At 41.6% G+C, this 16,776-nt stretch overlaps 1 protein-coding gene across 3 annotated transcripts; it reads left to right on the plus strand.

The window, feature by feature from the left end:
* The first annotated feature begins 290 nt into the window (after positions 1–290).
* Positions 291–16,437, plus strand: ASXL1 (ASXL transcriptional regulator 1). Of its 3 annotated transcripts, XM_062589317.1 has the most exons (13): positions 291–363; positions 5,461–5,543; positions 7,907–8,015; positions 9,155–9,275; positions 9,351–9,448; positions 9,794–9,887; positions 10,197–10,349; positions 10,806–10,969; positions 11,075–11,171; positions 11,619–11,724; positions 12,174–12,789; positions 13,471–14,067; positions 14,572–16,437. In XM_062589317.1, exons 1-13 carry the CDS (start codon positions 304–306, stop codon positions 16,408–16,410), a joined length of 4,137 nt encoding a protein of 1,378 aa, XP_062445301.1. In that variant the 5' UTR covers positions 291–303; the 3' UTR covers positions 16,411–16,437. The 3 variants fall into 3 exon arrangements, 2 of the variants coding, with proteins under 2 accessions (XP_062445301.1, XP_062445300.1); XM_062589316.1 differs by having other exon boundaries at positions 13,471–16,437; XR_009960078.1 differs by lacking the exons at positions 10,806–10,969; positions 11,075–11,171; positions 11,619–11,724; ... (1 more) ...; positions 13,471–14,067; positions 14,572–16,437 and having other exon boundaries at positions 9,155–9,256; positions 10,197–10,279.
* Positions 16,438–16,776: the final 339 nt, after the last annotated feature.

Consider the following 16,776-nt stretch of genomic DNA (forward strand, 5'->3'; position numbering starts at 1 on the left):
CCCGCCGCGCGGCTCGCGCGCCCGTCCCCGCCCCTTCGCTAGCAGCGCGCGGCGCCCGCCGTGTCCCGCCGCGGCCACCGTCGGGAAACCCCGCCCCCTCCCCTCCGCGCCGAGCCCTTTGACCCCGTTGTTATGTCGGGCCCGAGCCGCCGCCGCCGCCGCCGCATTCCTTAGTGCCCGGAGCCGCCCCGCCGCGCGCCCCGCCCGCCCCGCCCCGCCGCGCGCCGCCGCCGCCGCCCCGCCCCGCCCCGCCGCCGCCTAACGGTTCGCGCCCGCCGCCCCGCCGCCCCGCGCGGGAGGAAGATGAAGGAGATGAAGCAGCGGAGGAAGAAGGAGCGCACGTGGGCTGAGGCCGCCCGCCTGGTGAGGGGGGCGCCGGGCCGGGCCGGGCCGGGCCGGGCCTCGCGCAGGCCCCGGGCAGGGGGCGCCGCGGCCCTGCCCTGGCCCCGAGGGGCCTCCCGGTGCCGCCGGGCCCGGGGCTGCCCGAGCCGGGCGGCGGGTTTGGGCGGGGGGGGGGGGGGAGCGGCGCCGCTCCGGTGCCTGGGGGGAACGTGGCCCCTTCCCCCGTGCCCGCGGCCTGCCTGCTCCCCGCGTGTTTTTCCTCCCGAGCCAGGTGGAAAGGGGGGAAAAAAAACCCTCACATCTTGCGTGGTTTCGCCCACAAAGAGGCGAAAGGCCCCTTCGGCGAGGCCCCCCCTCAAACGGGGGGCTGGAGCGCGTGCTTTGAGGAGAAAGTGGGCGCACGTGCCCTTTCCCCTGCTAGATAAAATCTTCTTGGAAAGAGATTGCCTGGAGTGTGTCGTTTAGCATGGTTTCTCAATACCTGTGCTGCAGGAGCTTCCCTCAAGGCTGCAGGTGAAGGTGTGCTAGGCTCTGATAGATTTTGGAAAGGGGCCAGTAAAAATACTGCTGTTTGGCAAGACCAGCTTTTAATTGTTTCCATCTTTCATTTTTAATTGCATCTCAGCAACAGCAGACAGCAGTCTGAGAACCGTTCTTAGCTTGAGAATGGTTTGTTTTCTTCTTTTCAGATGACTCTAAAACTCAGTGGGAGGAACTGGAGCCTCCTGAGAGGCCTGACTTGAAGTCTGAGAAATGCTGCTGTCAAAAGTTACCGCTTTAATTATTGAGACTCTAGGTTTCTACCATATGCCAACGGTGCCCAAAATATAGGCATCATAGATGAGATATTCAGTTGCATGTAGTAATAACTCTTTATTTGAGGTTAGTGTCCTTGTTATCAGAAGTTTTTTTGTTACGTATTTTTAGGAGGTGTTCCAGTATGTATGTATCATTTTTTTTCATTTAGGATTCTCTTTATTGAAGACTTAAGCTTAAAAATTGATATCTACTTGATTATGTTTCTGTAGTCTGCTGGAACATTGGTGGTGTTTGATCATCACAATAGGAGAACAGTCATTTCACTTTAGAAATAGTTCAGATTGCATCTCAGTCTTGAACCCAATTTATAGCCTAGGAAATGTAAAAAGTAAAAGAACTTTAACATCTAGCGAACGTGAACTAATCAGTAAGCTGCTTAATTTTATTTAAGAGAAAAAATGTTGAGATGTTTAGGCATGTTACTTGAGTTGAGTACTGAACTTTTCGCCTGTTGTTGAGCAGCTGAGGTATCGTTCTGGCCCACAACCAAGCCTCCACGACCGGATTCTCCCACTGAGCTGAAATGGAAATGGTCACGTTGCAAAAGGCATGGTCAGCTTTTTGCACACTGCATAGTGCTGATAGTTGCTGTTGTCTACTTCTAATGCTGATGGGAAGAAGCTTGCTCTTTCTAGCTTCTGTGTAGGAACTGCTCTCTCTTCATGACATGTTGAAATAGATCTGTGTAGACATATAAATAACAGTGTACGGAGTAAGTGATGATCCTGCTGTCTCTGTGCAGATGAAAATGGATTGCTGTGGTTTCTTTATGTTGGCTCTGTTGAGGGTACTTGAATCTTGATTTGAGAGGATATGGGTATGTTTGCTATGTAGTACGTGAACATCCAGAGAAACAGCTTTATAGGACTTGGGGGTTATTTTGTTTGCTTGTTTTTTTCTTTATTATTGTTGTTTCTCTTTTAATAACTTGGGGTATGCGTTGGTGTGTGTATACATTCAAAAGGAATAGTATGGATGAGCCCAACTGCAACTAATGTTTGCTATTGAGGGTATTCAAGGATGTGGTCTTGATGCTCCTTGAGTATAGAGTTTTTCTGGATATTGCAGAATTTTTTTATAATGCTCGCCAAGGGGAAGCCTAATCCGACCTGAATATCCACCTTCTGGTGACTAGTGTAATCTTTTATGTGAAAACTTTAGTATTTTAGACCCTTATGACTTTAGCCTGAAAAACTGTAAAGAGGTGTAAACTAGCTATTGTAGTATTTCACCGCGTGAATCTGTGTTTCATCATGTGTTTCTTTTTAAGATCCTAGTTCTGAGGTCAAGCTCTTCACTACAGATATTTGGGATGCTTTGCCAGTAGGTGATCATGGGGCCACAGCCAGTGCTAGGTGATCTTGCACAAAATCTTCTCTGATTCAAATGTGCTGAACTCTAATGGGTCATTAATCAGTGTTATGGGCTGCCCAAAATGCTATGCAAAACTGACTTCTGGAAGCCATCTCGTAATGTAGTCCCTCACCCATCATTTAGTGATGGGAAATGAACCTCTTCACAAATACAACTCCACTTCCCTGTTTTTTTGGCTAGAGCCTCAGCCACAGGCGTCCCAGATACATGAAATGTCTGTGCCTCAACTTCATCTTTGAGCAATTGATGAACCAGAAATAGAACAATCTCATACCAGATTATCCACTTAAGAGAGACCTACAGTTGTGTAGCTGCACTTCCAGCTTGCAGGACTGATTGTAAATCCACTAAAAATAGACCTTTAGTTAACACTAGGCTTACACATGCTCCCTGTCAAAAAGCTTTTAATTTTCCTCTCTGACACTTGCTATTATATTTTTTACTCCTCTAGGTGTTTCCAAGAATTGTAGGCAAAAGTGCTTTTCGGTGTTGCTGTTCTTACAGAGCTAATATTATGCATGTTCCATAAAATCTTTGAAGATTCATTTGAACACACAGAGCCATAGGAATCTTCAACAAGTGCTGTCAGGGCTAGACATCTATGCTATTAGTAAATTAATTGGGGGAGTGATGTAAACTTTGGTAACTATGGTTGTAGGAACCCTTGACTACCAGTACTATAAATAATCAAGGGGAAAAAATATCTTTTTGTGGGGAAGGAATAGCTGGTGTTGTTTAAGTCATAGCTTCTGTTGAAAGTTTAACACGACATTGGTGGTTTCAGGATGGAGACGGATGGGGGATAATTACTGAACACAAGGCTTTTGGTGGCTAAAGACATAGGTTCTTGGCTGTTGTGGTTCTTCCATAAAGTATCCAGTAGATTTGATACAGCTGTTGATTATATTTGTCTCCCTGAGCATAGATTCTTCTGTCTTTATGCAAATGCTTGTTCATGCTAAGTTTTGGGCTATGTGTTTTGCTTGCTGCTGTGTCTGACACTTGAGAGAGGTTTTATAAACTGTGAAGAATTTCCTTATTTTTCAAAACAGGCCTGTTCCGTTTCATGGACCTTGCATTTGATTCTCAAGTGACGTCTTTCCCCTTGTCAGATGTTTATTTCATTTGAGTGATGGAGGGTGACAGTTTGTGAAGGCGGCGTACAAAAACTGTAACCTATGGAGGTTTTTGAATGACATAGGAAAAAAATGATGGAGCTGTATTGATTCAAAATTAAAACTGTTTACTCTGTTTCAACATGGTCCATCACTTTCTTTGATTTTTTTCTTTAAACTTCTTGTGTTTTCATTATGTTTTATCTCAGTTATAGAGTTCTCAATTTTCTGTCCTCTGCCAGGTTAACACCATGGATTCTTGTGATCTTCAGGAATTTGAAAAATTTAGGGTGGATATGATTTAAGAAATTCCTTTTATGCCAAAATGTTGTCAAACTGCAGAACTCAGTAACACAGAAGTTGGGTTTATTTGCTTGTGGAGACTGGGAGACAGTGTGGGAATACAAATGGTGCCCTGCACAAGTTCATTTGCAAATGTCTTGCTAATGCAACTCCCCAAGACAGACTGCAAGCTTTATGCCTTCACATGTTGCTGCAGTGACTCAGTTCTAGATGCTGCTGATATAAAGGGGCATTCAGGTTTCTCCGTTGGCTTCTCGCACAAGTCAAACTGAAAGACAGTATCGTGTTGCTGACTCTTTTAAAGCATGGTGACAAATGAAATCAGGATTGTGCATCGTTGTAGCCCTTACGTTAGGGGAATTTAGTCTATGATTATGATCAAAAAGTTCCACATTGAATATCCATTGCTGCTTTTCTTGGGTGTTTCAGACCTTGTCAAATGCTTATATTGAAATCTTCATGCTGCATCAGACCTAGAGGTTTATTGAGTTCAGTATCTTTTTGTATTCAGAAAGTGACACTGGCTGTTCCAATGGAAGGCACAAGAAGCAGTGCATATTAGGCAGCTGTAGGGTGATCTGCTCCAAGAGAAATATCGTTTACATCAACTGTGTTTACTGCAACTTACTTTTCTTCATTGCTTCCTATTTATCTGGGCAATCTTCTTATCTGTAGAAATATCTAGCACTCTTTCTGAATCCTGGTGAGTTTTTGCTCAGAAAACTTCACAGGCTTAAGAAAAAAACCTTTTTTTAATAGCCTCTTTAATTTTTCCATACATGAGTAATGATTCTGTTCTTATGTAATGTGAAAGAATGAGCTGTTACTAAAGTCGTTGCCTTTTTGATGTCTCCTGTTACTCATTTACTTTCTAAAGCAAACAATCCAAATCTTTTCAGTGTCTCTAACCATATTTTTTTCCACATACTCTGTTGTTATTGTTCTTTTCTGAATTCTGTCTTTCTCTGGGAAGAATTCAGAGTTTTACATATGGTACCTGTCTTGAGATGGAATGAAGATGAAATGAACGCAGTATTTCAAGGAAAATACACTATTGAACTGTGTTGTTATGCAGCAATGTTTTTGTCACCAGCAAAATGCTGTATAGAGATTTAAGAAAGTATATATGGTAGAAAGAACCGTTATATAGTTTTGAAGGCTGTATGTGGTAACAGCTTGGTCTAGTGCGTATTGATGTCTGGTAAAGCTTCCATGGACTTTTATGTTATAGGGTTGGTCAGGGCCAATTTCTGCTTCTTTTTTCCTTCTTCATGTTTGTATTTCATTTAATTAGGAATGAGATGAAGGAAAGCCCTTTGTAATACTTACTATGATCTTTAGCAAGTATCTTTACTATCTTGAGGTGGTCTGAATTTTTTAGCATGCCTTTTGTACATAAATAAAACTTTAAGAGACATATTGTTGGATTTGAATCCCAGCTTATGGAATAATTCTATGAATATAGAAGCAAATTCTGTACTGACAACTGGTGTTTCTGTCTCTTCAGGTGCTGGAAAACTACTCTGATGCTCCTATGACCCCAAAACAGATTCTGCAGGTCATAGAGGCTGAAGGACTGAAGGAAATGAGGTTAGTATTGATCATCTTGTCTAAAGCATAGTGTGTGTGTGTGTGTGGAGCATGGGGGAGGCTGCATGTAAAGGCTTGGGTTGCTTCGTGCAATTCTGCCTCTCATCTACAACCCGCTTTTTCTTTTCTTTTTTTCTTTTTTTTTTCCTCTCTTTCCAGCATAGTGATTTGGGATGACAATACATACTGCCTGATTATCCTTGACAATAACTGGAATGTTTTTTTTTTTTTTTTCTTTGATCACATGCAGAACCTCCGTCATCCATTTACTGTAAAATAAAGGCCTGTTGCAGATCAAACCTCTGCGTTGTATTGCACCACTTGTATGTTTCTCATACAAGTAGCTTCCAGTAGTTTCTACTATTGCAATTCTAGTTTGGTAGCAGTTTAAGTTCCATTCCCCCTAATGCTTCATTTCTAGTGCAGATGTTACTTTCAGGGGAGGTGTGTTTTTTTTGTTGTTGTTTTTTTTTAAGAAAAACTCTATTTTGTATTAGTATGCTGGATTCTGCTTGGATTCTAGAGCGTTGTAGTGGTATCGCTGACACTATTATGGCTCTTGACATGGACCATGAGGGAGAGGAACTGTGCCAGCTTGTTTTGTTGCATTGATATCAGAGCTATTGGAACATCCACTTGTTACTCAGGATTCTTGCCGAATAGATTTTTTAATAGTACGGCTATGGGTAGCGGTTTCACAGTTCCGAGTAGAATTTAGATAGGTTTTAATTGAAACCTTCATACATCTTTCTGTTTTAATCAATATTCTGCATCTTTTTTATCAATCCTATTCCATCATATGTCCTGTTACTTAAGCAGATAGCTGAAGATCTACGTTCATAAGCTATCTTTGCTAAACGTACTAGCAAGTCTCTTTTCATGCATTAAGGTATCTTGGTGTTCTCCCAGCTTTGATGGGTCATCTGTCACAACAGGTGACTAAAAGCTAGCCTTTACTACATGTGTCAAGTTAAATCCCATAAAGCTAAATTGTTTATTTAGAGGTTTATGTTCTTCCTCTGGAATATCTGCTTTTCCTTTCTCTATTATTAATTCTTCTCTGTAAGAAAGGACTGCTTTCTTCAGAGTGTAATTGTTTATGGACTACAGGCAATGACCCTATCTAGCTAAATATGTGGCAAATTTTCTTGGTACTTTTATAGAAGGTCTTCCTGAAACTATTTCCTGAAGGAAATAGTTGACAACAGAAGAGATGGTTTTCCCTTTGAGTTAATATTGAGCCAGTGTTTTCCTGGTTTGTAGGGAATTCTGGTCCCCCTGTGGAAGGGGCATGGTCCTATGTGGCTTTTGCTCTAGCCAGGGCATTTGGGCCCAGCCCCATAACTGAATTCTAGCTCCTATGAACATTTTGACTTTCAGAGGAAACTATTCTTTTCCCATTCTAAAAGTTTACTCTGGGACTGGTTAGCTTACTTGAAGCATTCTATTAAACCCAGAAGGGTAACAGGACAAAAGACGGGATTTTTTTTTTTTTTTAATATAGCATCTAAAAACAGTGCAGAGTAATTTTGTCTGTTGCCAATGTTTGTGAAGAAATGTCGAAAAAACAAATACATTCAGAGGTGGAAACAAATTGTTTCAATCTGAGAAATGCTTCTCTTTGAAATATTTTGTCTCAAACCAGTTTTCAGTTTCACTTCCAATAATGAGATTGATACTGCTTTAGTGTCTTTTCCAAGTAACTTTGTGCATGTATATATGCAACTTACTGGAAAATATGATATTATGTGGCACAGATCTTCCATCAATGTGAGCGTAGGATGGCTGCTTTTATCACAAGTGGCAAAACCAGGGAGTTACCTAGGACGTGCCAAATTAGCACCTCAGAACTTTTATATTTAAGTATGCTAGTGCAGTTTTGTTTGTGATGTATCAAGGGAGAGACATTTCAGAAACATGTATGTGTATGATTTTTGTTATCCTTGCACCTTTATACTGCTACTACTTTATGTCAGTCTTTTTTTTTTTAGTAAAAAAAATCAATCCAACCCTGAAAAATTCCAGCAGTGAAAGGGAGGAAAGAAGTACCAAAAGTTAGAAACATCTAAGAGTGACTGAGAGTAACTTTTAAAATTAGCATAACGTTTCCTGTTTTCTGCAGACTGCTGCACTATGATGTGTTGAGGCTAATGTGTGGGTCAAAAAGGAAAACAGTAATGCTGTTTTGACTGAAATACCTGTCCGTAAAGTTAATGAGTATCATCTTTGGCATCATTTAGCTGACCGAAGGAAGCAATTTAAAGAGATCCTTCAGGCTATTTTCTTGATAAGGCCATTTATTTATTTATTTATTTATTTATTAAATTATAATTTGACTCCTCTCTTATTTTTCTTTGTTTCAGTGGCACTTCTCCCCTAGCCTGTCTCAATGCCATGCTTCATTCCAATTCAAGGGGAGGTGATGGACTCTTTTACAAACTGCCTGGACGCATCAGCCTTTTCACACTCAAGGTACATTTTGAGTTCCTGCTCTCAATTGAGGGGTAAGGTGTGAGTTCTACTTGTTATGCATAGCTGAGTGTTAAACTGTCACTGAACATCATATGAGCTGAACATGGTGCATGTGTGATCATCATGTGAAAGAGTGTCTGGAATTCATTGTTTTGTTTTAGTGTGCACCTTTCAGCCATATGTGATAAATTCTTATATATATATATATATAACTTGAATTGCAGAAGCAAGATAAACCCTCTTATTTCAGTATTTGGTGTTCAACTCAGGTGGCTGATTATCAGAATAGTCCTGTTCACTCCTTTTCCACCAGCTACAAGGGAATACCGTCAACCAATAAATTACACTGGTCTGAAAGTGTGTAGTTACAAGTAAAATCTTGTTAGTAAAATGTATATTCATTTTTCTGGTTGTTTGCTTTGTGTTTCATTGCATTTTTAGAGTTAGTATCACCATTTTCCTCAGATTTTGAGATCTGCCTGACATGTTTTTCATTCTAGTTTACTGTCCCAACAATCTTAATTGTTGACATGTTTTTGGTCTCAGTTTTTCCTTTTGTATTGTTCTGTACTGGTGGATTCCTTGATATTTGTCTATTAAGCTGATACTTATCTCAGCTATTTCACTTGCACCCTTTTTCTACTGTCAGAAAGTTTTTTGTTAAATTATGTTTTGTTGAACATGGATGAAATTGAAATGGTTTTGATTATACAAATAGTTAATTTCTTAAGCTTGATATCTTAGCATCAGAGCAGCTTGACACTATCTGTTCTTTATCAGCAAGAAAGACATTTCTCTTTATTAAAAAACTTGTTGAACTTTTTTGTGAGAAGGAGGCAAACAATAATTGACCTTGTTATGAATATATTTGAGTTACTCATCTAGGAAATGTCTATGAAGTGTGCTAATGGTTTTTCTTCTTTCTAGAAAGACAGTGTAGGTTAACTTAAATGAAGCTGATTACTTCTGTCCTATTAGGAGCTCAAGAATACTTAAATATCTTTCTGCAAAAGTGGATTAAATAGGGAAGATGAAGAAAGTTGAACTTTACCCACTGAGCTGTCTGTTCCCGCTGGTTTAACTCGTAGTGACTGGGAGGGAAGAATTGTAGTTATTTGAGTTCTGCTTGGCCCATTTAGAAGGATGCCTTGCAATGGTCTCGGAATCTGTCTGTGCCAGAAGGGGAGGAGCTGGAGGATACAGCAGATGCAGAAAGTTGCGAGTCCAATGAAGCAAGCACTGTGAGTGGTGATAATGATGGTAAGTGTCTGATAACATTAATCTTAAACTATAAGCATCTACTTTGATGTCTGACTGAGTGCACTCCTCTTCCAGTGTCTCTTGATGAAACATCCTCTAATGCCTCCTGTTCCACTGAGCCTCAAAGTAAGGGACCCTCTACTGCCAGGGAGAGCTACAGAACAGCCTCACAGGTAGGAAAAAATGGGAATAATGGGAATCACAAAGCCTCTCAAGGAGAGCTTTCACTACTGCATGATAGTTGGTTAAGTGTGAGAGGAGTTAGGTGTTCATAAATGGCTCAGAGAGCTATGGGGTTGTCTCTTAGCAATCACTTGTCACTTAGTAGTGTGAGGATCATATTCCAGGGAGATGATTTTGAATCATCTGTGCTATTAGTAAGTATTGTTAATGAGTGACGCTTGAAGACTTAACTGGGGAGCAAAGCAGTTCTTTAACTGGGAGATGTGCTGCTTGGAAGTTTATCTTGGGTCTCCATAATGTCTTTGATTGATGTTGTTTTCTTTTCTGGACCACAGACAACCAAACAAAAGAAAAAGACTGGTGTAATGCTGCCGCGTGTTGTCTTAACACCACTGAAAGTAAACGGGGCACACATGGAGTCTGCGTCCGGTGAGCATTCCTTTTGTTTGTGTGATTTTTCTGATGACTACATAGATAGCTTTTAATCAGTAGTTCCTAGTTGTCTGTATAAGCTTGCATGAAGAATTCTTTAACAGTTGCTGAGAACACAGATGACTATAGAATTGTGCTGTTGGATAAGGACTGTATTTGTTTATCTCAATCAAAATTGTTAGTAACTGGGCAGTACCCAGTAACAGTGGATCTGTTATTTTAGCATGTAAGAGTTACCTGCTAATCACTTTCCAAGTTGGGCTTCTGCTGTTCTTTGCATCTTTTGTGACATTGTTTTGCTCTTAGGCTTCACAGGGAGGCATGCTGATGGAGAGAGCAGCAGCACATCCAGCAGTAGCAGCAGCTCTTTGGCCTTGTGCAACACCACCATGCGCAGCAGAACAGAAATAAACAGGGATCCTCCACAGCTGCTGAGAGGTATCCGAAAGCCCACAGCTGGTAGGTGTTTCTGGTTAAAGTCAGGAGAATAATTGGCCATAAAAGGGGGCAGTGTTGATGTCTGCCTCTTTCTGAAGAAAGAATGTCCAGGTTCTCTTCCTTCAGAAGACACATAGCAATCTTAAGGCTCTTAAGCCAGACCTTCCTCTCCAAACTGTAGCGAGACCATTGTTTAGCTCTCTGCCTAATCTGATAAGCAGTGTCAAGAAGTGTACTTCATGTGACAGTTGTGACCAACTCTGATATGGTCATGCTAACCATCAAAATTTGAGAGGTATCTCTATTATTAATTAGTTTGACAGAGCCTTTCTTCATACTTGATTACTACAGTCTGTTCTTATATATCCTGCTCCTTTTGCTGCAGTATTTGGTGGCATGAGTTTTATGTCCACAATGGTGACTATTTTTATTAAAAAAAAAAAGTGTTAATTTTATTTGCCTGCCTTTAAACTACAGGGCAAATGAAGCGAAACAGGAGTGAAGATATTGACTTTGAAACGCCTGGTTCCATTCTTGTCAATACAAACTTGCGAGCTCTTATAAACTCCAGAACCTTTAATGCACTCCCATCACACTTCCAGCAGCAGCTTCTTTACCTCCTTCCAGAAGTTGATAGACAGGTAGGAAGGTGCAGCACTTGGTGTTTTCCATTCCCCATATTACCTCTTGCTTACAGAAGAGCTGAAGCAGATGTTTTCTGTCTGTTACGCTTCTTTTTCCCTTAGGTTGGGGCAGATGGGCTAATGCGTCTCAGTGGCAGTGCTCTGAATAATGAATTCTTCACCCATGCTGCTCAAAGCTGGAGAGAACGACTAGCTGATGGTGAGTAGATTTGCTTTCCTAGTTAGGTGGAGAATAGAGTTCTCATTTTTTTAGACTTTTTTGCTGTTCTCCTACAGTTACTGGAAAGCTGAACTACATTCACATTCATTATCTCTGGATATGTTGCCTACTTCTCATCTCTTAAAGTTAAAAATGTTTTTTCTTCGGTTCTTCAGAACAAGGTTCTTCTTTACACCTGGCAGAGGTGTAAAGGAATACTACTATCTTTCTGAAGTAGTGGTCTATTTCTGGTAAACTATGATATTCAGACTTACTTGAGGCTGTGTGACTGTTGCCCTTAAGTGGTTGCAGGGAATGTATGGATCCATACTAGACTGGAAAACAAAGTGATAACAGAAAATCTGTTGTTTGTATGTATAGCTGCTAAAATATGTATATAAAAAAAAATGCAAAATTAGAACTGAACTTCAGTCGGCTTTCCTGTAGGTGAATTCACTCATGAGATGCAAGTTCGAATTCGGCAGGAAATGGAAAAGGAAAAGAGAGTGGAGCAATGGAAAGAGAAGTTCTTTGAGGACTACTATGGACAAAAGTAAGTAATTTCACCTCATTGTTCCTGTTTTATCGAAGGCAGATGTTGGAGTATCTTTCTGCTTCCTGATAGCTGAGAAGAAGCATCATCAGCTCCTGAAAAAATCAGTTGTGGAATGAAGCATTCAGACTTGCTGCAGGGAAATCCTTAGGTGAAAATGACTGATTTACAGTAGGATTTTATAACCCATCTGTTCTTTTTGTTTTCAAGACAAATCAATATTATTAGTTTTCCATAACAGATCATTACATTTTCTAGTTTTCCTTGTTCCCTGTGACAGTAATGCAGGGTAGCAAATATATAGGTTATCTCTGCAGACTGATTTAATGAGGTTTTGATGCTTTGTAATCTGTGTGTTACTATGCATAGCAGTGACAGTAGAGCTATGAATAATAGATCATATGCTTCTATGAGAGTGGACTTTAACTAGTTTTATGTTTGCCCCATAGGTTAGGCTTGACCAAAGAAGAATCCCAGGAGCAGAATTTGGTGCAAGAAGATGCTGAGAACAGGACAGGATTGTCTGTTCAAGGAGAAACAAGACTACAGCGGGGTCCTTCTACACGGCAGAGAGATGGGCACTTCAAGAAACGTTCCAGGGCAGATCTGCGATGCAGAGCCAGGAGGAGCCTGTATAGAGCACGTGAACCTGAGCAAACAGAGGCTGACAAAGAGACTGTTTCCGTGCTACCAGATTCCTCGTTTCATAAGGAGACAAAGCCTGAGATAGATCTAAAGAAAGATGATCTAACAAGTGCTTCTGCTATAGTACTGAAGTCGGAGAGTTCAGAATTGCATCTCTCTCCAGAGACTTCCAAATTACACAGTAAATCAGAAGATCTGTCATTGGCAACTGCAAACAGAATTCCCAGTTTGCCCCAGGAGAACTTAGCTCGGGAGTCAAAGGATCAGAAGAGGAAATGCTTTGAGGAGGCTGCCTCTGCCTCCTTCCCCGAAAAGAAGCCACGGCTTGAAGATCGTCAGTCCTTTCGTAACACAATTGAAAGTGTTCACTCAGAAAAGCCACAGCCTACTAAAGAGGAGCCAAAAGTCCCACCCATCCGGGTAGGAAAGAAAATTATAATTGTTCATTATCTTAAGTCTGTCCTACTCAGTAGCATCACAACTTTATTAAAATGTCAGAGGTCATCACTTTCACAAAAATGTTTAATTGATAGAGCTGGCTAGGTTACTCTAATTACTACCATTTGCTATCATATTTAGGCAGGCAAAGAGAGGAATGGGAAAAATCATTCCAAGATCTTTGCACAAGAGCATAGGGTAACCTGGACTTACTCTGTTAGTTTGCATTTCTGTGGATACAGAAATCACTTTTTGAACTAGCTCTCAAACTAGCTCAATCTGTCTAGTTTCCCCAGTTTCAGTTTGCTGGTGCAGAATCTTGGTGTTCCTTCTGACTTTTTGCTTTTTGAGTAGAGGTATCCATCTTACTGGTAATCATCTTGATGTAAAAGAGATCATTTTTATTTCTAAATATCTTAATGTAAACCACCCATTTCATATTTGTCTGCTTGCTCTGATAAAATAGCATTAATATTAAGTTCTGCATACTGCATTAAAGAGCACGTAAACAGAGGTTATAGGGATCTTGCTACTCTTTTTCTGCTAAAATTTGTCTTTTAGTAGGAATTACAACTTTTTTGTTGAATTCTTGTGATAAGAATTGCAGTGAACAAATACTTAAAATGGTGAAGTGTTGGAACACAATGTTTTTCTTTCTTTCAGATTCAACTTTCACGTATTAAACCACCCTGGGTGGTTAAAGGTCAGCCAGCTTACCAGATATGCCCCAGGATCATCCCCAACACGGAGCCTTCCGGCCGGGGCAGGACCGGGGCCAGAACACTCGCAGATATTAAAGCCCGTGCTTTGCAAGCCCGAGCCCAGCGAGAAGCTGCTGCCACCGCAATTGGAGGTGGGGGTGGTCCAGGTGGAGGGAGAAGCACTGACAAAGGAGGTGGCGGAGGAGAATCCAGTAGCCATACAGAGCACAGGAGATCAAAGAGAACTCATGGAAAGTGTTCGTCAGATCTACAACGAACACAATTATTGTCGTGTCTCCATCTAAATGGAGAAAAGGCTGTCTCTGAGGTGACCACTCAGATGGCCAACGTAAATTCCTTCATCTCTTCAAGACAGGACCTCTTTTCTTCAAAGAGTGAGGGAAGCAGCGTTCTGGAATGCACTGCAGACACCAGCTCAGGGGAAGTTCAACTTGGCGATGGTTCACCCAGAAGGCAGGTCTGTGATGCTTTGACTGGGTCATCCTTTGACAGTGCAACTTCTGAGCAGCAGGAGACCCCTGAACAGCTCCTCTGTGATGTAAGGACCGAAAATCCCCCTTGTGTTGCATCACAGGACAGGCAAAGTACAAAGCTGAAATGTATGGTTTCTCCAGTAAATGGGCTGTCTTGTTCTCAGGTACAAGCAACTGTGATCAGTCCTATGGGAGACAGCTGGCTTGTATCAGGACTGAAAGATGTTAGTTCTCCCATAGTACAGTTGAATTATCATTCTGATATGAAGGAAAGTTCCTCCAGTTGTCCTAGTCTTCTGCCAGAGCTGTCATCAGATGGTAAAGAATGCCATGAGCCAAAAATGATACCTAGATTTAGATTTAATGGCTCTGAAACATTTATGGAAAAGTGTATCACTAATGGTGATAACTCAAAAGCAATGACTACTGTAATGGAGAAAGTGGTTCCTGCACTGTGTAACTTTGCACACCTGCAGGCAGAGAAAGAGAATGACAGTAAACTAAATAATGAAAAATGGAACACAGAGACTCTAGTGAAACCCTTTTTACATGATGATTTCCCTTCTCAGAATAGGATAGATGCTTCTGAAAAAGTTCCACAGCTGAGGGAGAAGCGACCCAGAACAGAACCAGAAAATGCATGTCAGCCATTGAGAGAGACTCAAGAGTTCAAGACAAATGGAGAAGATGACGTACAGAGTACACACAGTGAAACAACGGATACAGCTTCAGATTTTGAAGCTGAAGCAGCTGGTGAGAAGATAGAGATGGATGTATCTTTCAGAAATGTCAGTTTGAGGGAGGCAGCTGGGAAAGATTCCTCCTGTCAGAGCAATGCTAAGAGATGTGATAGAATTAGATCTAAATCATTTGTGGAAACAAATAGTCTTGCCTGTGTTGTGGATTTCCCCGCAGTCACAGTGATGAGCAGCTTACCTCTGCCTCAGAGATGGGGGCCACGAGCACAGTTGCCCCAAAAACCTGAGAAGCAGCATGTGCCGTCGGGTTCTGCTCGGCCCATATCCTCTGTTGAAACCAACAACCCGCTGGTGATGCAGTTGCTTAAGGGGGACCTTCCACTGGAAGAAGTTCTCCCAGTATCTCACTCCAGTATCAAGCTGGAAATCACAGAGTCACCTCTGGAGAAGCAATCAGACAGCCTCTTCTTGCAAGCAGAGAGGTGTAGCAGCGGCTATTTTGGCAACAAATCTTCACAAGATGTAGAAATAAAGATAAGTGCCCTAAGCAGGAGTGAAGACTTGCACTCTACAAGACCTTTTATAGACCCCCAGGAAAAGGAGTGCGGATCAGCAACAGCATTGCCTAGAACAGGCGGTATGGAGAATCCATCTATTCCAGAAAAGCATTCCAAAGTTGGCTCAGCTTTAAGCTGTCAAGATCAACAGGCAAATGGGGCGAGTGCCTCTCAGAAGCCTGAAGACATGGGCCCTAGGGAAAGAACACTTTCTTCTTATAGCTTTGAAGAGCAAAAGGAGTTATCTGAGGTCAATCGGGTGCCAGAGCACAACCCCTTGACAAGTGTCATCACAAGTAAAAGTCCAGAGAAGGTAAATCCATCTATAGGGCCTACGTTTTTATCTCCAAATATAATTTCTTTTGGACCAAATCAGACAGGGGACACCTCAGTCAATAAAAATTATACTGGAGTTCAAGGCAAAAAACTTTTTGGTTCTGGTTTTCCTTGCAACTCCAGTGTTAGACTACATCACTCAAGGGCTTCGGATCAAGTTTCAAGCATGGGAACCTTGTCCCCCAGCAAACAGTTGCCTCTGACCAAGAGCTGTGCATCTGGAGAAGGAATGCCAGCTGTAAGGGAAGAATGGACTTCAAAGCAGCACACAAACACCCTGGGAGAAATGAAAAATGAGAATGTGTTGGCGTGTGGCAGCCCAGCCAAGAATAATGTAGAGAATCAGAAGGATACAGCACAAAACCCTGTGGAGCTAACTGAGCATTTGCAAAGTGTTCCACTGGTTGTAGACTTGCCATTTTTCAAGTTTTCAAGAGAACTAGGAAAAGGACACAATCATCCTTTGGAGCCTTCTTCCATACCCTCTCAGCTCAGTATCAAGCAAGCATTTTATGGGAAGCTTTCTAAGCTGCAGCTTAATTCCACCAGCTTTAATTATTCATCCAACACTCCAGCTTTTCCCAGAAGTCTTGCTGGAAGCATGATGCAGCTAACCCACAAAGCGAACTTTGCTGCAAACCATAATACATCCCTTTCTGTGCAGATGTTTGCCAACAGCGGCAGTGTTGAAGAAATATCGTTCAAATGTTCATGCAGCCTTAAAGCCATGATCATGTGTAAAGGCTGTGGGGCGTTCTGTCATGATGACTGTATAGGGCCCTCTAAGCTTTGTGTATTGTGCCTTGTGGTGAGATAATAAATTATGGCCATGGGACAAATTGTATATTCAGTGTGTGTATTTTGATAATGACTGTTCCTAAAACCTGTACACAAAATACTGTGTTTATAGTAGAAATGCTATTACACTTTGTTTTTTGGTGAGGAAAGTTGACTTGCCTTCCCACTAAAAACTACAGTGCAAAACCCTTTCTTGCTCACAATTACTCTGATATCTGTAGGTTGTGCCCCAGTCGAGCAATCCTTCTGCTAAATGCTATCATGGAAATACTGTTTGTGCTCTGGTGCACATGCTGAGGCTAACACCTGATTGAGAGGCAGTTTGCTGTGGCAATCCTTGGACCCTCTGTAGAGGAAACCTTTACATCCAAAGGAACTGGAACAG

Source organism: Rhea pennata, chromosome 16 (genome assembly GCF_028389875.1).
Source record: "Rhea pennata isolate bPtePen1 chromosome 16, bPtePen1.pri, whole genome shotgun sequence".
Lineage (NCBI taxonomy): Eukaryota > Metazoa > Chordata > Aves > Rheiformes > Rheidae > Rhea > Rhea pennata.